Consider the following 22966-nt stretch of genomic DNA (forward strand, 5'->3'; position numbering starts at 1 on the left):
TTCCCTTAGCTTGGAGAAAATGGGGTACAGGGGAGGAGAGCCAGGGAGAAAAGTAGAAAATGGAAGTATAAATTTGTTCTACACACACACACACACACATATATATATATACATACATGCATACATATATATACATATATACACACACACACATACATACATACACACATATATATATACATATACATATATATATACACACACACACATACATACACGTATCAGTTGGCATCCACTGAAAGACACACACCTTGTGTGCATGTGGCACTGACAGCCTGCAGTGACCCTTGTGTAGCACGGAAGGGCTGTCTCACTGACTCTGCACCTGGAGAAACACTTGGATCTCTGGTCAAGTGAACTCCTGGCCAACGGCTGACAGGACTGCATGACACACACCAAGGGTGGGGCCAAACCCCACCCTAACATTTGGTGTAGTTGAAGGTGTTCAGAAGAGGTGACCAAGACAATCCTTCCAGAAGCCAACAGAGAGCTGATTCTTTAAATTCTGATGGTGCAGCAAGTGCCACTTCAGGCTAACATATGGAAGCCACCAGTTAAGTAAGAGGATCCTTTTATCTACTCTGTGACGGCAAGGAAAGCCACATTTCAACTGGATTCTCGTTAAGGCATTGCCAGGTTCTCATAAAATGCCCAAACTCTTCATCAGTAACATCTCAAAATTAATAGTTAAAATATAGTTGCACATATTTGTTAAATGGACAGAATTGGGAAAATCAACTTATTAAGCATTTATAAAATAAGAATATCAAGAAACTAATTAGAATCCATGGTTAGTTTTTCAATGGCATTTAAATCTCTTTGGGGAAGGGCGCTGTTTCAAAGGGCTCATTTCTGCATCGACCATGTCACAGGAGGTCAGAAACCCTCAACTATAAAGTCACTGCTCTGCTGTGGCCCAAACAGATTCTGCGGCTAAAATCAAACAAAGACCAATTAAACTAATCATAACGTCCCAGTGAACACAAGGAAGCTCACCTGGTATTTCTGGACTTCTTTCATGAATTTTCACATTTACTCAGTTTTGGGGACTATAATTGCCTTGACCAAAACACTGTGAAATTACTGCTCTGATCTACTAATGGCTGCAAAAATCAAGTCATTGTGGTTTCATGCCAAGGGGCCATAGCAAGGTGGTGCAATGATTTCTGACATAGAAGACAACTTCTAAAAACTCAAAAGAGAAAATTAACAGGATGTGGTTCACATTGCCAAAGACTGTTCATTAATTACCAATTTAATCACGGCTGGAAGCATGACATTACAAAAATCTGGCTGAAAGTTCTAATAGATTATGAAGACCACCTAAGAAGAGTGACCAAGAAATGTACAAAACAATTAATACTGTTTCACTGCTATCAAAGACACTCAGATGATTTTACATCAAGTGAAGCAAAGGCATTAGTAGCTTCACAGTGCCACCACTAGGAACTGTAAATACAATAGCGCACAATTAGTAATGCATATGTGAATTCATTCAAAGCATATATCCTTGGGAAAGCGAGAACACGATAAGGAGAACAAAAGGAACATTAAAAAATGAAATGAATGAAGATTTAAACTCTACTCTTGTGCATGCTGAGCAGGAACAGAACAGGCAATATGAAATATGCCTTAGCAATGGTGATACCATCCTGGAATGTTCAACATGACACTAAACAGCCATATGGAAAATGTTCATGGTCATTAACAGTGGCAATAAAAAGAGTGTTCCCAATGCTAAGACACCTAGCTCTAGCTTTAGATGCTCACGACATCCTTGAGTCAGTAGGATTTTTGAAGCTAGGAGTTTATAGTGACATAATAGAAAAGATGCTAGGGGTCCCTCCCCCAACAATGCTGGGTTTTGTGTGAATCTAGAGATATGCCAGCAAGATAACAATGTTTTCTGAGAAGTCTAGTAACTATTGTTAGAACAGCAGACTTCAAACCAACTTAAATTCAGACAGAAGAGATAAGGTATTATTTAAATCACAGAGAATAAAAATCACTGCCTCATACAGACATTTATACTGAACATAGGAGCACATAGCATTCTTCCTTAAAAGGCAACTACAGGAAGATTAGACATCATTTAATGTGTCTTACTGGCCTGAAATGGATTATGTACAGTTGATCTTTTGATGACTGCGCTGAAGTAAAATACAAAAGGTATTTTCCTCTTGGTGCCTGAGGCATATTCTAGTTCAAATGGAGAATAAAAATCTCTAAATAAGATAAAATACTCTATGTGTTTTAAAGGTTTTGGATTTCTTTTTATAGTAACTGAAAACTCATGCCCTTAATAATTGAAATTACAAATTAAAGTTATTTCTCCCTAATGATATAGAAATGATAAAATGTGTAATTAAGAAATAAAAATTTTAATTTAATATTAAAACTGATTGATAGAGGCTACTGAATATAATATCTATAAATGTATGATAAAGTCAGTATTTACAAGTATATAAATATAATTCTATACATACTTTAATGCTCTATACTTAGAGCATTACATACATAAGACACAAAAATGCACATGAAAAAAATCAGTTACTCAGATTTTTATCAAAATGATTAAAATTTTTGATTAATTTAATTTTATGTGTATAACTCTCTTGCCTCGTGGCATGGAGTTCAGAGAAAGTGTCAGACCCTCAGGAACTGGAATTACAAATGGTTGTGAGCTGCTATGTGGCTGCTGGAATCAAACCTGGTCCTCTGCAAGAGCAACCAGTTCACTTAAGCACTGAGCCAGCTCTCCACCTGGTTTTACCAAAATGGTATTTTATGATATTTTTTTTTGCCAGGTGGATGATAACTCCATCTTTTATTATCGGGGACATTCATAAGCTAATTTAAATCAACTAATACAATTATCAGCATGATAGACAAGTTCCATTAAGTTAATATCTTCCAACAAACATCAAAAGTACAAGATGGACAACCTACCCATCATGACAACAAAATGCACTGTAAAGGTAAAAGCTGGGAACCGGAGAGATACTCCAGTGATCAGAGTGCCTACTGTTCTTGCAGGAGATAGGAGTTTGGTTTTAGCACCCACATGGTGGTCCACCACTGTCTACAACTCCAAGGGATCAGATGCCCTCTTCTGGCCTCTACCGACAATTGTACACACATGTGGTTACACACACAGACACATAATTAAATATAAATTAAATCATTAAGGTTTAACATGAAAAGTAGCTTGCATTCTTCCTCATAAGTAAGGTATTTGGGTTTATTTCTAAGTCCAGTCATACAAAGTAACTACTATCTCTATTTTTATTAGTATTCTTTTCAGTTAATTTTAAAGGACTAATCAAACTAAAACCTTTCCTCCTGTATAGCTTTCTTTAGAGGATTCAAACATTCCTGCAAACATCTGAAGATAAAGCAAATCTTCCAGGACTTACTACTAAGTTGCAGGTAGGTTCTCCCACCTGCTAAGGTAAGACTTGGCTCTTATAGAATCTGTATAATGTTGTTTAAAAACAACAGTGGGTTGTTGCACTAAGGTATTCAAGTCTGCTTTATAATAGTTCCAGAATTCCTTTCCGTTATTTGTTTTTAAAAGATTCACAAGGATGAGGGTTTTGCCTGCATGCACGTATATGCAGCATGTGTGTGTCTAGTACCTGCGGAGTTTGTAAGAGTTACACATGTTTGTGGGCCACCATGGGGGTGCTGGGAACTAAACCAGGGTCCTGCAAATGCAGAAAGTGCTCAATCCTGAGCTGTCTCTCTAGTGCGTTTACTTTTTTCTTTTAAAGAAGCTTCCAGTTTAATTGCTTTCTTCCAAAGTCAGAAGACTTGGAAGGTAATATGTATTTCTACAAAGTTCTTGTTAAGTAATGGTAGTGTTGGAAAAAACTGAGTAGAATTAAAAGGCTAATGGTATCAACTCTGGCTTTTCCTGAGAATAACTTAACACAGCATGCACACATGGAACTGGGTAAGATTACCAGGCCGCGGTCAACTACTCAGAAAATGCTCCCCAGACATGAAGCATAGAGCCTGAGGAGTGAGGAGAATGACCAGTAGGATGATGTCAAGCACAGAACAAGGAGTCAGGAGAATGACCAGCAGGATGATGTCAAGCACAGAACGAGGAGTCAGGAGAATGACCAGTAGGATGACGTCAAGCACAGAACAAGGAGTCAGGAGAATGACCAGCAGGATGACGTCAAGCACAGAACGAGGAGTCAGGAGAATGACCAGTAGAATGTTGGGATTCGGGGCTGACTTGGCAGCTGAATTCTAGTGTGAGTCCCAAAGCAAGAAAAAAACTGGATGTGTGGGGAGCAGATGAAGTCCTGAGTGAATATGACTGACAGGAACACAACCATGTCAAGGACCCCAGAACCTCAGATCCATGGCAACAGCAAGGCCTTCCTAGGTCAGGCTCAGAGGAATGGCAAAGCCTTCCTTTGTCTAAGTAGAAACACTAGGAAAGAAGAAATGAACCTTAGCAAAAACCAGTGTATGGAGAAAGTATCAAACAGTTTCCTCTTCTAGGATGAATACAGCCTGAGACTGCTTCCCACAGAGACCTCCTCCTGAGATTAGCTAGCCCACATCTCCTCTCCACTCAGTGGTATAGAATAAATGCACTGAGTTTCCAGGCTGCTGGTATGGCTTTCCCTAGACTGTTAAAGGGCACAGACCACTCAATTAGCTTTTCTGTACATGTAGTGTGTCTGTGTGTCTGTCCTTTTCTCATTCCCTTGTTGTCCCAGTCAGATCAAGCTAAAGCCGTGCAGGAGATGGCACAGATGTAAGGACTGTATATCAAGAAAGGTATTATAGCACAGGGTTCAAGAACAGCAGGAAATCAGACGACACATGGAACTTAAGATCCCCAGGGACAAAGTCATCTCGATTGTAACTGACTTGTGCAGTAACAATCCATTCCGCTTTAAAGACCTTCACAGAAAAATTTATTTTCTCTCTTTATAAACCTTACTTCATGGAAACTTCCTATAGCCAATTTTTCATTATTGCTTTGTTGTCGGTCAGCAGACAGCATGAACAACAGGCTCTCTCTATAGCCCTTCATTTATCTATTGAACGTTTACCAAACACTTGGTCCTCGTTACTCGGCGTCCTTGTGCTCTCAGTGGTGCAGCGTTAAGGACAAGAGACTGGAGTGTTCCCAGCAAATACACAAGGAGACAGTAGAGAGACCCAGGAAAGAGCATCAGCTTTAGGAAGAGAACAGCCAACGCTGGACCAAGAACACAAGAGTGTGCTAACTCTAGATACTCCAACAACTTACAACTGCACTGAAAACCAGACAGACTGAGGCCGGGAAGAGAAGGGACAGGCCTGTGGGGGCCTTTGTGATGGCAAGAAGAGCTGGGAGTTTATTCAGTAAGGCTAAGTGGTGCTACCAAAGGATTCTAAGGCTTCATGTCTTCATATTGACGCTTAAAACGTTTTCTCTTTGTACTTTACAATCCTGAGTATCCAAAAAAGTAGAACTTTGTTTCCTTTAACCTTTAATGCTAACCTTTTTCTGCCTTGCCAGTTAACTTTCGCTTCTTGTCTAGAACTACAAGCTGTGCCAAGTACACGGCATTACCCCATGTACCTGCGTACTCTAATATGAATCATGGTTCTACTAGTTCTTCTTGGTAGTCACCCAAAGGTTCTCAGCTGCACAAGAACAAAGTACAGAAGGAAATAAATTGTCAAAGAGTCCTTACTCAATGGCCTCATAAGTTATAGCAAGTTCTAGAAAACTCTTCCGTAAACACCACCACCACTACCACCCAGACAGGGTTTCTCGGTGTAGCCCTGGCTGTCCTGGAACTCACTCAGTTGACCAGGCTGGCTTCCAACTCACGGAGATCCACCTGCTTCTGCCTCCTGAGTGCTGGGATAAAAGGCATGTGCACTACTTCAGGCCTTCAGTAAACTCTTGAAGAGTCTAAGGTTAGTATCCATTTTCTCCAAGACTGAAGGTCACTTTTGGATACCAACCTTTTTTATTTACCTTTTTTCAACTCCTGGGACTTTTCAGTTACTCTAAGAATGAACAGTGCATGTCTCCCAGCTCAGTACTTTGACTTTCAGTACCTACCCTACAATATACAAAGGGTAAGACAGACAACAATGTCTTAAAAACTAAGACTTCTACAAATTAAAGCACAAAGTGGAGTAAAAACAGCAAAATCGTTTCACTGAAAGGAAACTCAAACCATCTGGGGGTGGGATGGGTTAGACCTACTTTTATCTAACATCTAGAAAGGTGGAGATCCTGACTCTAAGGTGGAGGAGGTGGCTATTAGTCTGTTCCCTTGTCCCTCTTACATGGGCACCTGCTAATTTCAATGCAAAGCAAGGGAAAATAAGTTTTCCTTAAACTTTTACAAAGGAAAAACAGAATCAGGGACAGAGGTTATTTCCCCTCTTAATATCACTTTCGCTTACATTCAATTGCTCAGACATGAAATTGGGCATTTTCATTTTTATTTTGTCATCCAAGGTGGTTTCCAAATTATGGAGTGTACCACCACCAACACTCCTTTTGTATAAGAATTACTCAGAAACAGCAGAAAATGACAAAATTAAGAAAACTACTTTGTCCTTGAAAATGTATCAAGTGTCATATAAAAGGAATGGCAAGGTCTACCTCTCATATTTGTGAAATGGGACACACCCAGGATTTTTACATTCTTTGTCTTATGTTAGTGTCAAGTGTGGAAGACTAGCAATAATCTGGAATACACTCTCCAGTTCAGCAGACTGCTACCATCCACGGACAGGGCTGGGCACCTGAAAAATGAAGCACCACTAGAACAGAGTGTTTTCAATTGAGCTTAACTCTTAACTGAGAAGATAAACACTGCAACATCACCTGTCACATGCTCTTAGAAAGTGACCATATTCTTCCTACTGAGTGGTGGGATCTATGTCTTCTCTCCTTTGACCTGAGTCGGGCCATGTGACTACTTAGGCTAATACAATACAGTAAAAGTGATTTGAAAACAGAATCATGAGACACAGCAAAGGAAATAAGCAAAAGAATAAAAGACAACTTATAGAACAGGAGAAAATATCTAAACCACGTATTCAGTAAGGAATTAATATCAAAATTATATAAAGTCAATAGCTACAAACCAAGAAACAAAAACAACAGCAAAAACCCAAACTTCGAATTTAAATAAAAATCTGGAGAATATTTGGGTACTTTCAGTATCAATAATCATCAGGGGAATTCAGATAAAAACCACACAGAGCTATCTATCCCCTCACACCTCTTAGCACAGCTGTTCTTCAAAACAGAAGATTGAGCCTAGAGTGGGAACAGGCCTGTGATCTCAGCACTCAGACTCAGGCATTAAAATGAAGAGTTCAAGGCCAGCCTGGAGAACATACAAGCCCATGTTTGAATAAAACTCTAAACCAGACCAACAGATAATGAAAACCAGCAAACAGAGGTAAGAAAACAGGGAAACTGGCACCTTCCCTTAAACCCTAAACACAGAACTACCCGGCACAATCCAGAAATCCCACTTCCGGGGTTAGACAAAAGAATTCAAATTGGGCTGGGCGTGGTGGCACACGCCTTTAATCCCAGCACTCACAGCAGAGGATCTCTGTGAGTTCAAGGCCAGCCTGGTCTATGTAGTGAGTTCAATGCCAGTCAGGGACCTAGCATGATCTTGGCTCAAGCAAGTAAACAAGTGCCAGCCACAGAAAGACAAACACCACGGTTCCACTTATATGAGGTACTTAAGAGTTCAATTTATCACATCCAAGAGTAGAATAATGGTTGCCAGGAGCTAAAAAGAGGGGGACATAGGAAGATACTAATCAACAGGCACAGAGCTACAGGTTAGGAAATGATTAAGTTGTAAAGATCTGCATTGAAGAGGCTGGAGAAATGACTTAGCAGTTAAGAGCACCTGGGTTCAATTCCCAGCACCCACACAGCAGCTCCTAACTGCCTGTAACTCCAATTTCAGGGGATCCGACACCTTCACACAGACATACATGCAGGAAAAACACAAAAATTGCACATGAAGTAAAAATAAATAATTAAAAAAATCTGCACTGAAGCTATAGTTTTGAACTTAAAAATTAAGAGGGCCAGTCTCATGGCAAGCATTCCTATTACAGTAAAATAAATTAAAACGAGATAGTCCTTTCTATCAGAATGTCTTCCTTTTCTGTTCTACTTACATTTATTATGCATCTTTTTGGACTTACTCTATGCACATTACTTTTGGAGCTACTATAATAGAATTTCTAATTTTTTTTGGTATTTTTCACATAGAAACACAACTAAATATTAAAACAATAAATTTTATGGAGGTATGATTTACACTTGGTGCTATGCATCCATTTTCAGCTTAATACATTTGAACACTTATCTGTTGAGAAAGTAAAGCTTCACATTATCACTTCCCACCCACCTGGAGAGTTTGCTTATCCCCCATCACTAAGCTCACCCCCTACCTCTGGGTAAGCGGTGACAGCTTCTTGGCATCCTGTTCCAGATGTGCAGGCTGGTTACAGGTAAATACTGTATCTCAGTATGTCTGTTATTTATTTAAGCTACTGTGGATCTCAGTAGCTTGAGACTTTGTATCACCAAGCAGTACATGCTGAGTACCCCACTTCTCACTGCTGGAAGTACTTTGGATTTTGAAGCATTTGGGATTTTGGATTTTCAGATTAGGGATGCTTAAACTGCATTCTTTCATATGAACAAGCCATGTGTTTACTCATTCTTTGTTGATACACATAATAATTTTGTCCAGTTTCTGTGTATTACAACGTAAGGACCATGAAGTCAGTCATTTTGGTACATGCTTTTAATCCCAGCGCTCAGAGGGCAGAGGTAGGTGGACAAATAATTTAGACACCAAGTATTCCGAATTTAAAATCAATTCACAGCATATTTTTAATTTACTTATATTCTAAAGCTATATTTAGATAATTAGAAAGAGACTGTCCAGCTTTTAGTACTTGAGAGGAGATGAAACACACTCTTCATCAATAAAACACCACTTATTACCAATAAAAAGCCTTTGAGGAAGTATTCTTTCTGTGCTTCTTCACTGGGATGGCCCCACCTTTCAGGTCACCAAGCATCCCCTTTTGGAGTCATCTCTGCTACAACACACAGCTTTCATACCCTGTAATTACTTATCATCTCTCTCTTCCCCCAGAATATAAATTTCATGTGAGAAACAGCCATTTTCCCTGTTACTGTGACCAGACTTGCTTTATATATACAACAAATCTATCTGGCAAACAAGTCTATAAACTACTGATATAATAGATGGTTAAGCATTGAAAAAACTAATATGAAGTCTATATGTTCTTTAGAACAGTCCTTAAAATTATTGTTTTTCTTTATTTCTCATTATTTTTTGCTGTTGTTTTATTAAGATAGCATCTGTAGCCAATGCTGGCCTGGAACTCACTATATAGCCCAGGCTGACAAACTCATAGCAATCCTCCTGCCTCAGCCTCCTGCGTGCTGGGATTACAAGCATGAGCCTTTACATCATCTCAGATTAGTGTTTTTCATGATCATGATGTATAGTTAAAAATACATTTTACTTAAGTTCAGTAAGCGCACAGATTAAAATACTGAAAAGGAAAAGTTTCACACACACATACACACACACACACACACACACAAACCCCTTTAAATGTAATAAATTTTAATATTCTATTTTCTATTCTGTTCTATTTCTTTTTGTTAAAAACAATGGCTTAATAAACTTTTATACCTCCTTTTTCATAAAGACCTACAGTTTAGAAACAATATCCAAAGGCTTGGAGATCATAAGCGGGCATTTACAAAGACTTAAAATAGTGATTTTATGTGTGTTTGGTGGTAAGTAGGGTTACCAGTTTTCAATGATGAGATGTTTCAGATCTTACTATACTGAATGATTTCTACTGTGGTATGTTCACTCTTATTTGTAACATACTCCACAAAAATGAAATGTGGGGAAAATGGGACTTAATATAGGAATGTAGGTTTGACAAGGGAATTCATGGTCTCTGGGAAATAATAAGGCTCAGGTTCAAAACCCTGATTACCATGTACTGACCAGAAGACCTAAAAATCTGAATGTAAAGATGCTGATCAGCTTCAGTCTTCTTATATGGGAAGTAGTGTGAATATCTTCATGAAGTTATGTAAAATACACATTGCAGATACTCAATAAAAACGGGTATTATTATATACTAGTGTTTCTAACAAAATTCTCTGGAGAAATATAATCTTACATAGAATATGGTTAGTCATAAAGTATAAATGAACAAACCAGGTATGTATAGATGTAATTTCTAGTCCAGAACTGTGCTTTTTCTCATAGCTAACAGCACACACAGCAATAATAATGGTGTGGCTGGTCCCACTGGATGGATTCATCAGTTGAATAAGTGACCACATACTCTCCATGGACAGCCTATGAAAAGTAACCGGGCAATCGCTCCCCATGCCCCCATCCCAGTTAGGATCACTGTGAACAGCTCGCGGTTTCTGCAACCCGTGCTCCTCACATCACTTAGCTGCCTGCTGCAGAGGGGAGGGGCTGTGCTGCTGGTCTGCTTGCTCCCCGCCTTGACAGCTGCATCTCTTCTTGCTTGCTCAAGCAGAACTCGCGCTCTTTCCTTCAGCTCCTCTTGTCTGGACAACATTCGTTGCTTAAAAACAAAGATGGAGAATTAGAAGCCAAATCATAAAAATACAGCTCAAAGTTAGATCACCTATTAAAATAAAAAGTCAGGCGTATTGCTTTTTTAACAGGACTACTTACAGAAAATATTCATGTTGAGAAGAAACTGTAGAACGAATACATAAATTTTGACAAAAATGAGACATGATATTATTTCTTAATACTAGATGAAATTTCAGTGTATTTAAAAAATTTTAATTTTATTAGTGTGTGTGTGCATGAAGTGTGTGCACAAGTGCAGGTGTACACATACCATAGTGCATGTGTGAGTGTCACTGGGCAACTTTGGGGAGTTGTTTCTCTTCTTCCATTGTGAGTTCTGGGAATGAAACTCAGGTCATCAGGCGTACATGGCCAGTGTTTATACCAGCCGGGCAATCTTCATTAGATTTTATTTGAACATATTCTCATAAGGCGTGTGTCAATATTAGATTGTATATTCATGTTTTCTCATAAACACAGTATAATCTACCAACCAAAGATATAATAAAAGGGTCAGTTCTATTTTTATAGTCTAATAGAACTGACAACTATGTATCTCTACTTTAAAAAGTTTTCAATGCTAAACTCTCTGTGGCAATATTCTTTTAAACTTTGGGAAATATTTATACAAATTCCAAGCTGTTATTTTTTTGTTTATTTAGTCAAAAGCCTCACTATGCAGCCCAAGCTTGCCTTGCATTCTTTATGTAGAGAATCCAGGTTAGCCTTGAATTCTCAATCTATTCGCCTTTGTCACCAGAATTCTGGGATTACAGGCATGTGCCACCACACTCCACTAATGCTATTATATTCCGTGAAAGGACCCACAAGACTCTTCTCCACTGAGATTTCTCTTCATAATGAAACAAGCTTATCAGAACAGAAAATATTATGGACTGAGTAATTTTACAATGCATTTTTGGAGAGTAATTGGCCACCAATGGAAGCTAGTTCTTTTGTTTGGTTTTTCCAGACAGGGTTCTCTGTAGCCCTGGAACTCACTTTGTAGGCCAGGCTGGCCTCAGACTCAGAGATCTGCCTGCCTCTGTCTCCTAAGTGCTGGGATTAAAGGCATGCATCACCATGCCCAGCTGGAAGCCAGTTCTTAAAAGATATATTAAACAAAAGCACAATATCCATATTAGTTTCAGAGTTTAAGAGTCAGACAGATCTTAGCTCCATTTCTTAATCAGAGGCAAGTTCCCAGTCTCTCTGTCTGTTTTCTCCTGTGTAAACTGGGCATCAGAGGGACCAGCTCACAGCGCACTGTGTACGCAAGTGACATAAAGCCACTGGCACATGGGAGACCAGAGGGAGATTAAATACTACTGTATGGTAACCCATCAACCTCTCTCTTAGAAATAAAGGGACTGAGCGGCCTGAAGACCCAGAGTCTAAGTTCTGCACTGCACAACCCCAAGCTGCCACACAGTAGATTTTGATCTTAAAAGCACATAAACACTTGTTTAACATTCAAAATGTACTTCATTCTTATTACAGGGATTTTAGAAAACAAATGCAAGTAAAAATAACAGTAATTTATAGTTATGGCACTCAGAGATCATTACTGTATCATCTCACCCACCTTTCTATACTGTGCTCACATCATATACCCAGCCTCGTCACATTTGTTTTACTTAATATTTGATTGCAAGGAAGTATTTTCTGATGACCATATGTATTTCTCTTGAAAACATGATTCTTAACAGGCTGCCATAATTCTATTCTATAGATACATAATACTTTATTGTACTGGATATATGGGGTGTTGGCAAGTTTTTCACTACCATAAATGCTTTTATGAACATCTTTATACATAAATGTTGAATCTTATTTTCTTAGGTAACATTTCTAAGAGTAATATATTAGGTTTTGGTGGTACAAGGGATTGAAGTTAGGATCATTGTGCTACATTCCAGCCATATTTAATTTTATTTTGAGATACAGTCTTGATAAATTACTCAGGCTGGCCTCAAATTTGTGATCCTCTTGATGAAGTTTTCAGAGAACTTGTGATTGATAGGCACATGCCATCGATCAAGCTTTTTTTTTTTCAAAGAGTTCAAATAATTCTCTTGCCTAAGCTTCCCATATAGCTGGAACTCAGTTGTGAGTCATTGAGCCTGGCTAACATAAATATTGTGTGTGTGTGTGTGTGTGTGTGTGTGTGTGTGTGTGTGTGTGTGTGAGTGTGTGTAAGTGTATGCACATATGTGTGCATGTGGAGACCAGAGGTCAAGTTGGGTGTCCCCTGATTACTTTCTACCTTATTTTTACAGACATGGACTCTGGTCTCTCCTATAGCTTGGCTAGGCTAGCAGCCTGTGAGTCCCAGGAGTAGCCTGCCTTCACCAGGATGAAAGATGCACACTTTACCACTCAGCTTTCAATGTGAGCATTGGGGATCCAGACTCAGGAGTTCATACTTCTTCAGCCCCAACACAAACATTTCTACGGTAACTTGATACACATTGCTAAGATGCCCTTCAGCCAACTGACTGCGGTACAATTGAGCTATGGGGTGTTTTCAGTACTATTATCATCAAAAATCAAACAGAAACGTGAACATAAAGAGCAAGGATGTCAGCCAGAAAATGTTGGTTTTCAACGGAAACTTTAAAGTTTATCATAGAACCATATGCAAATCTGTAAGTGCTGCTCTCCCATATGCCAAAGAGGCTCCAACCCCTTCACATGTTGTACAGTTTAAGGAAGACATAGGTGAGCTACACAATTGCTATCATATGTCCTAGGGACTTAGTGGTGTGTCTATAAGTCCATATGAAACCGTCATATCTCCTGTGAGCACATGCTTGTAAGATTCATGCTATATTAGTAAGTATTAAGAAAAAATAATCACTAGCAAATTCTGACATAACATCTTTTTTTCAAAGATTTCACAAATATTAAAATAAAAAAGATGTATGTCTGAAATTCATAACATGGTATATAAAAGGGAAGCAGACATTTATATAAAATTTAGCTGCAATTAGAACCTACCAAACATCAGTAACTACATTACATTTTTGCTGTGAAACTCTGTTTTTGTCAACCTAGTGTCAAACAAACCTTTATACTTATTCTAAGCAAAATTAATTCCTTCCTTCCTTCTTCCTTTTCTTTTCCTTCTTTCGTTTCCTCTCCTCTCCTTCCCTCTTTCCTCTCTCCCTCTCTCCTTCTTTCCTTCCTCCCACCCTCCGTCTCCCTTCCTTCCTTCCTTCCTTCCTTCCTTCCTTCCTTCCTTCCTTCCTTCCTTCCTTCCTTCCTTCCTTCCTTCCTTCCTTCCTCCCTCCCTCCCTCCCTCCCTCCCTCCCTCCCTCCCTTCCACCCTCCCTTCCTTCCATCATGGTCTTGTGTAGCTCACATTAGCCTGGAACTCATGGCAAGCCAACTCCCTCTGCCTCCTTAGTGATGGGATTACAGGCAGGAGTTACCACATTTGGCTTGACCCTCTGCAGAACTTTGAGATCATAAAGCGTGACCAAAGGACAAGCACACAAGGCACTAAATCAGTGGTGACTGTCACTATCCTGTGTAGCACACGAATCGTGTGCATGGACTCACAGCATAATCAAATTCTAGAGTTAAGTGGGTTCTTAAATATTAGTTCATTTAACCACTGTGGAAAATAAAACTGACAATTTAAAATGCCAGGTAATATCACAATGCTAATTACTGGAGGAAAATTCAAAATGAGAATTCAGGTTCTTAGATTATCCTAATTTAATGATTAATTAATTTCTATCTTTAAACACATTTGCCTCAAAATATAGTTTATAAGAAAAATCTGTGTTGGATAGAAAGAGCTAAGGTTCATCAACTACTGCAGCTGTTATTCAGCAGCTATTCATTGGGTATCTATTGTGTATAAACCTTGTGCTATCACAAAACTTCAGGGAGATTCACTTACTTAGAACCTTTAAGATTGTTTTGTGGGAACAGAAACTTTTTTTGAAGGCTACAGTATTTTTTTACTGTAAAAATTGTACAATTAATGGATTTCACTGTGATATTTCCATGCATGCATGCATAAACTGTGCTTTGATCAATTCTGCCTTCTCTACTATTGTATTTCTTTGATTCTGACATTCCCATTTCTTTAGCACACCTCTGTAAACTCGCCAACGATGGAACTTACAATCTATGCAACCTAATCACAGTCCAGACACAACTGTCTGCCTGCACATCACATGGTACTGCAGACTGCATGACTGCAATGCGTCAGTGCAGTCCTCCTTCACAATTAGTTCCCAGATCCCTTGCAGACTTCATGTACCAGTTATACAAAACAGCACAGTAGACAACCTACGTACATCCTCCTGTACTAAAACACACAGCCTGCACACTTCACAGATTAATGGAAGAAAGGGAGTCTGTGCAGTTTAATTCTGACAGTATTTTCCCCAATCACTTTGACCGTGGTTGGTTGAAACAGAGTGGACCCTGTGGTTGTGGCAGTTTAATTCTGACAGTATTTTCCCCAATCACTTTGACCATGGTTGGTTGAAACAGAGTGGACCCTGTGGTTGTGACACTAACATACTAAATGAGAAAAGCACACAACTTCGGATTATTTTCCAAGTAAAGTCAAGAAAACACTTTTATTAATTAGTATTGCTGACTTAGAAGACAATCTAAGAGACAGGCTGTAATTCTTAAGTACTTAAACTTTTGGGCTCAGGATCGCTTTACATATGTGACTAACAGTTACTATGAATACCAAAGAGTTTTGCTTGTGTGAAATATACCTATGGATCTTGGCTATTTTGGGGAAATTGAGAAATTTGAAAAATGTGTTTATTTAGAAATATCCAAACACATTAAAATAGCAACATTTTAATTAAAACCCTTGGCTTTAAAAACAAACACAAACTAATAAGGACTAGCACTTTCCATTTTCATTAAAAAAAAAAAACGAACAGCTAAGGACCAGTAAGATGGCTCAGTTAAAAAAAAATAAATAAATAAAATAAAAATCACTTGCTTTAAAAGCTTGATGACCTGACTTCGATCCCTGAAGCCTGTAGGGGAGATAACCAACTCTTGCAAGTTGTCTGTGCATGCGTGTGTGTGTGTGTGTGTGTGTGTGTGTGTGTGTGTGTGTGTGTATTTGTGTGTGCGTGCGTGTGTGTGTGTGTGTGTGTGTATTTGTGTGTGTGTGTGTATTTGTGTGTGTGTGCATGCGAGCGTGCGTGCGTGTGTGTGTGTGTGTGTGTGTGTGTATTTGTGTGTGTGTGTGTGTGTGAGTGAGTGAGTGTGATCTATAATAACACAAACCTAAAAAGAAACAGAGCAGGGGACCTTCCTGATGCTTGTAGTCAATGTGCTGGAATATAGGAATCATACAGCTTCAGAAACCATTATTTGTGAGAGGACAATAGTGATAAAGATAAATACTATCACAGAATGCAATTGTTTTAATGTTGGGTATTATTTAAAAGAGTTTCAAAGAGCTTCATGGTCCCAGTTTTGTTTTGTTTTCCAGTATCAGGAATTGACCCCTGGGCCTCAAGCATACTGGGTAAGGACTCCTGCTCTGAGCTACATTCTCCAGGCTCTCAAATACTATGTTAAGAAATGCTTCAGAACTGTCATGCATTGGTAGACAGAGAATTCTGGGGATTGGGGACTACCAACAATTTTAAATCAAAGAGTGATTCAGAAGAGTTCGTTTGTAAAAGTGAAAAAAAAAATTAGAAATACCTTACTCAGTTTAGTTTGCTTAAAAATTGTCTTTTTAAATGATCCTGTAAATGTGTTGAAAATGTAGTCATAGTTGAAGCCTGGCTTCAATCCCAGTCACCACACACACTGGGTGCAGTGGCTCTTGTCTCTAATCCTAGCACTCAGGAAGTGAAGGTAGGTAGATCTACATAGTGAGCTGGAGGCACCCTGAGACACATAAGTCCCTGTCAGAAAGAAGGGCTGTGTGGGGTGGGAGATGAAGATCTATGTCTAAGTCTCAAAGAGCACCTGCAATAACTATAAGAAAAAAATCCTCCTATGAAAACTGTATTTTGTCCAGGGAGACAGCTGAGTTATAAAGTGCCTGTCCCTTTACTACATAGGCACCTGAGTTAGATCCCTAGCATCCACGTGAAGACCCAGGTGTGTGTCTGTAAGACCAGCCTGGGGTGACAGACATAGGCAAAACTCTAGAGCCCACGGGCCAGTAAGCCCAGAGGAACTGATGAGCCCCAAGTTCAGTGAAGGACCCTGTCTCAAAAATAAAGTTGAGAGGGAGAGAGATTCTTGACATTGCCTGCTGGCTCCCAGGTACTCACAAACACATTGTAAAGACACCCCATATACATATATACAGTAGACAGAATGAAAATAAACTTAAGAAAAAGAAAAGCAGGTGTCATATTTTATTGGCAAAGTTTTTATTGTTCTACTGAAATCTCTCTCTCTCCTCTCTGCCCCCCATATCTAACTGACAGTAGCAAAGGATCTATAACAAATATCATGGGTGAGAGTTCAACGCTATGTTATATTTCCCTTGTGGTAAGAAATATGGATGTTACTAGAATTGTTATTTTAATTTTTTCAAAGCAGGGTTTCATTATTTAGCCCAGGATAGCCTGGCATTTGCTATGTAGGCCAGGATAGCCTCAAACTAATGATTCTCCTGTCTCAGACTGCTGGTATTGTATACTGCCCTGCCTTGGAGGCAATGAATTTAAGATATAAGTAATGATATAACTGACAGTGTAGTTCTATTGCAACTAAAATATCTAAGGACAGTAGATTTTTGAATGGAAAGCACATAATCTGCATATACATTTTAGAATTAGGTTCGCATTAAATGCAATACTGAAATGTTCTTGATCTTCAGTTTGAGACAGGGCTTTCTAATCCAAGGGTGGACTTGAACTCTTGGCTCTTCTACATCAGAGTCCCAAGTATTAGGACTACAGGAGGGATGTACCATGCCAAACTTTTTTGACAGTCTAATGGTAAATACTATTTATTATAAATAATAACATTTTTAAAAGTTTTATTTATTTTTATGTGTATACATGTGAGCCTGTATGAGTTTATGTATACAGCATGAATATAAGATCTGTGCAGAAGAAGGTGTCAGACTCCTTGGGACCCGAGTTCCAGGTGTAGCTGAGAGTCACCACATAGGTCTGGGAACTGAATTCAGGTCCTCTGGGAGAGAAGTAAGTGCTCTTAAATGCTGAACCATTTTTCTATCCCTAGTAATGATATTTTGAGAAAAGCTGACATTCCTTGTCCTTTAACCTAAAGTTGGGCTTATAAAATTATAATACAAACTTTAAATATACAGCAGGCATAGTTTTTACTCATGCATAACATCCTTAAGTGTTCTATCAACACAAAAGAATAAAAAGACAGAATAGCTGTTTACTAAACATATACCCATTCTTCTGGCCCACTTACCTGCACTGCTCTGGTGGAGGGATCAGCATGGTTTAAAGTGTTTCTGTCTGAATCTGGATCAGACTCTGCCTGCCGCAGAGAAGCACAGACATTTTTCGTGAAGTCTGCGTCTCTGCTGTATGAATATCCAAGTTTAGAAGGAGGGGATAAACTTGGCTTTTTGATAGCTGATTCGCCATCCGATCTGCATTCTGAAGGTCTGGAATTTTCTATTTTCTCTTGTTCCCAGTCACTGCTGGTGTTTCCAGTCTGAAGCTTTTGCTCACAAACTGAGGGTGGAGACACATCCTTCTTTTTACCACTGACATGAAAGTCACTTAATTCTAAGTTCTCAGCTTTCAGTAGCCTCTTCTTGCCTAACAAAACCAGTGCTTGGGCTGCATCGGCACTAGACGTTAACCCAGGGTCATCGGGCCCTGAAGTCCTTCCCCAGCTCTGCTGGGACTTTTGGGGCTCTGTGTCACTTTTAGTCCTGCGGCAGGAAGGGGAGGCTGTGCGTGGACTAAGGTGGTCATCTGGAGTCTGGTGCTCCCTTTCTGACTCTCCCACCCCACTCTCAGTAACAAACACCGAGTCGTCCTGAGGCAGGAAGTCCACTGCCCCGCTGGCTGGCCGCTGCGGCTCAGGCTCCCGTTTCAGATCGCTCAGCTCGGCATAGAATTTTTCTTGATCAACAGAACTGTTTGTATCTGTTTCATAATTTCCGACTTTATATGTACTTTTACTGCTGTTTTCTTCTATCTGAACCACATTTAGCTCTTGACCGCTAAAATGTGCCCTTATTTGATAGAGATAAGTCATAACAGTCAGTTTGTCAGGGATTGCTAATAAAACCATATCAGAAGGTTCCAGTAAACGGGAAATTCCAATGCTGGCAAATCCATCGTAAGCCTTCAAAGAGAAGAAGGGACAAACAAACATGATATATGGAACAGCTCAGACATCTGTTTTAAAGAGAGCAAAATTCTAAAGCTTCTTGTTATTGTAGGGTACATAAAATTACCGATACTATACCACAGGAAAAGAATCAAATTTCGAGTAAAAAGGAGAAAAGGGGAAAATCCTATTAAATAACGTATTTAACCACAAGCATAAGATAAGCCAAACTGTGAGCTAAACAGAAATGTTAGAATAAAATTTTAAGATGAGGACTGAGGTATGAAGAAATGTCTGCCTAACATGTCCCCAGCTTTTACCATCCCTGCCCGCCACTTTTCTGTGGCCATGTAATTATAGCAATGAAGTTCTGCTAGGCACATCCAAAGAACTAATTTATACTATTTGCTTTAAAATACAGAAAACTATCTAATCGTAGAAGCATAGAAACCTTTAAAAATACACACTTAGGGCTGGTTTTCATAATGAGGATAGGGGCTTTATTTTTACTTCATTTGTTCTGGAAAGGATGAAATGTTTTCAATACTGCAACATAGCTGAGCCTGTGAGGCTGCATTGTATTATTTTGTTAGCCTTTAAATGGCTGTGGCACATCAGGTTTTTCTAGTTTGGAGAACCAAAGCTGTTTCTCAATTTACAATTAATTATTGCTATCCTGAACTAACCCCTTGAACCAGCACTGTGTCTCTAGGAAGCATTCAAAGTCTCCCTGAAGGTCTAGGTAGACACTCAGAAAGGAAGGATTCTGCACGTCTACTGTTGCTTTTCCGTGTTAACAATCTCTGTTCTTGACAACGAGCTGCATTTAAGGAGCACACTGAATGTTTCTCTAAGAAATGCTAGGAAATTATTTAATCAAAAGAATTCTTGTGCTTTTACACCAAATTTCTGCCTCTGAATTTAATCTGTATTCTTTCTATACCTTTAACAAATGTGAAGAAAGAAAATGAAAAATAAATTGTGCTCTTAAGACCTATTCAGTTTCCACAGATTGTAATGTGGACACTTTAAAATACCTGCTAGAGAGGTGGCTCAGTTGGTGTACACGTATAGACTTGTTTGCTCTTGTACATGTTTTAAGAAAATTAAAGTCATTTTCTTCCTTGTGTGTCTTGACTACTTGACTGACAGACATCAACAGCAGGCCATCAGGAAAAGCACCACAGGCAGTATTCTGAACATTTCCTAATTATCTAAACCGAGGACATATTGGTTCAGTTCAGATGCCACAGGTAAATACCCTTTGTATTGAGTTCCTTCTCCAGACCTGAAAAGATGATTAGCTTCCTTGAGAGGAAACTCCTGCTGGTGTTTTGCTTCACACAGCAATTCATTTTATGCATACTAATTATATTTTAAAACAAGCCAGGTTTCTTACGTATGAGATAAAAATTTTGGCAAAGAATTTTCCCACAGGTTAACTTCTGCTATGGTCAATCATGTGTTGTAACTGTGTGAAGAACGAAGACAGTGCTTTGTTTAAAAAATTTTTTTTAAAAAAAATCACTATCTATCTATCTATCTATCTATCTATCTATCTATCGTGCGTGTGAGTTTGCACTGGGGGACGGGGGTGTTCATGTTGAGAGTATGTTCTCTTTCCCCCACCTGAGTCTCTGAGACAGAACTCAGGTTGTCGGGGCTTGGCAACAGACACCTTTACCACTGAGTCATCAGCAGCCAAGGATTTTTTCAAAGGAAATTGTCTTATTTATTCTGAGGTATTAATTTAGTTAAGGAAGAGTCACTGACAATTATATTACAAATAAAGTGGAACTTAAGACAAAGATTTTGTTTCTTGCATACTCTAAGTGCAATTGACAGCACAAGATTACCAGGGAGAATGTTGTAAAACAGGAAATAATCTACAGGTAGCAACTAGGATTCTCAATGTAGGTATCATGTAATGTAACACTATAACTATGTATGCTGACATGTACTAAATAGTGTAAGAAAAGAATCAGTGTTAAAAACCTTATTAAAAATCAAGGTTAACTGCCACAGAAGATCTATTTGATATCTGGGGATTGAACTGGTATCCAGCCATGCTAAACATTCAGTTAGCTACATTGCTCATCTCAAGAAAACATGTAAATGGAATATTCTTCCCTATGCAGTAATATGTAAACCCATATATAAGTCTATGTTACCTAAACCTTAGTGAGATTCTATTTATAATTTAAAATATATACGGTTAGGCAAAAATCAATAGTTTCCTTTTCAAAAATTAGAATAGTAAAGGAAAGCTCTATTTAAAAAGTAATCATTATTTAATTGATAGGGTCTTGCTATGTTGCTCAAGTTAGTCTTGAACTCATGAGCTCAAGAGTTTTCCTGCCTTATAGGTGTGTGGCACAAGTGACTGGCCATTAGCAGTTCATTTTACAATGCTGATATCTGCATTTAAATTAGGTTGGCACTTTATTCAAATGCAGGGAAAGGAAGATAAAGAAATGTCACCTTTATGGATACAGTCTAATTAATGAGAAAAAAAGGCAATTCCCTTTAATAAACACAGGCTTTCTAAAATTATGTAAGAGGTAATTCATGAGAAGGATTTACTTTGTAGAATGCCTACCAGAAGGTGCTGGGGACTGACCCCAGACCCTTCAAGTTCTCTCCTTCTTAGTTAAATTCCTAGCCCCCAAAAGGCAATCTCTATGAAGAATAGGGAGTAATTTTCAAAGACTACCCCTTTGGGGTTGCATATTTCTATTTACAAAAAAAAAAAAATGACAGTTTTAAGTGTATTATAACTCTACAACTCACATTAAGCAAAAAATTTGCTTTGATTTAAATTCTTGTTAATTAAACTTCTACCGAGATTCTAAGATGAAAAAAAGTGATAGTTCCTGTAATTTAATGATTTAAAGTATATTAAAAATTTTGTCCCAGCCAGAGGTTATTTACCACCTTGTTCTCTGAGATCTTTGGCAATGGATTCCCTTCTGAGAGTAACGTTATATAGCTATAAAGCATATAAAGTACAAAGGGCCAGTTACACTAAAAGTGCAACTATTAAAATATAAAACTGAATTTGGGAAACAGTAAAATATGGTTTAATTAACACATTAATTAATACATGTGTGAATATATACACATATGCACACAAATACACAATCTCATGTAGCCCAGGCTGACCAAGGTCCCTGAACTAATCCTCCTGCCTCCAGCCCCAAAGTGCTGGGATAACAGGAGTGTGCTACCCTGCCCAGTCAGTAATTAACAATTTGAAGAAGTTCTAAACTGTCATTTGCAGAGCTCTCCAACGACTGTCGTAGGATATGAAGACACATGAATTATACAGGTGACACAACCTTTGGCATGGCCAACACAACTATGATTTGTCACCACGTTCACAACTGAAGGAAACACAAAAGTTCAGTCACAGAATTATGACATGATACATTATACAAAATACGTTTTCCTGCAACTGTGTTCAAGGACTTGCTGAATCCTATCTACAGACAGACTTAGAGATAGAATCTACAGGTTAAAATGCCTATTCTAGGACAACAATCGCATTGGTTTTCAATTGAGAAATTCAATTCAATACCAACACTGAGTATGTATTGTGAGCAGAGCTTGAGATTGCTTTCTCTGCACACATACTATACCGCACACAAGACAAACACATTCACCAGCCTTAGCCCCAATCAGCTGGCCCACGAGGCGCCAGCAAATCTTCTCTATGCAGCTGTCCTGAGGCTGATGGGATCAACATTGTCACATGCCAGTTGGGAAGTTCTGATCAATTATATAATTATATATGGATAGAAAGTAAAAGAAGAACCGTTGTTTATCACTGCTTTGCATTTAGAAGCCTGTATATTCTTTTTTGCTTACCCCTTAGGTTCCTGCTTTCATCTCCTAAAATATTTTTCTAAAATGACATAATAGTTATGAAAGCTTTGGGTATATTCTTCAAAAACTCAATGTTGCTCTAAAAGCAATCTGGTTTATGAAAT

The 22966-nt window shown here is 38.7% G+C and overlaps 1 protein-coding gene across 50 annotated transcripts in view; it reads right to left on the reverse strand.

Moving 5' to 3' along the window:
* Ehbp1 (EH domain binding protein 1) overlaps positions 1 to 22966 on the reverse strand; it is a 342848-nt gene that overhangs the window by 69625 nt on the left and 250257 nt on the right. For all 50 annotated transcript variants that reach the window (XM_076546102.1, XM_076546096.1, XM_076546100.1 and 47 more), the window contains 2 exons: positions 18102 to 18992; positions 10534 to 10677 (listed from right to left, as the gene is read on the reverse strand). In XM_076546102.1, coding sequence (XP_076402217.1) covers positions 10534 to 10677; positions 18102 to 18992 — 1035 coding nt within the window. The remainder of the gene's footprint in view (positions 1 to 10533; positions 10678 to 18101; positions 18993 to 22966) is intronic.

The sequence above is a fragment of the Peromyscus maniculatus genome, chromosome 10 (genome assembly GCF_049852395.1).
Source record: "Peromyscus maniculatus bairdii isolate BWxNUB_F1_BW_parent chromosome 10, HU_Pman_BW_mat_3.1, whole genome shotgun sequence".
NCBI lineage: Eukaryota > Metazoa > Chordata > Mammalia > Rodentia > Cricetidae > Peromyscus > Peromyscus maniculatus.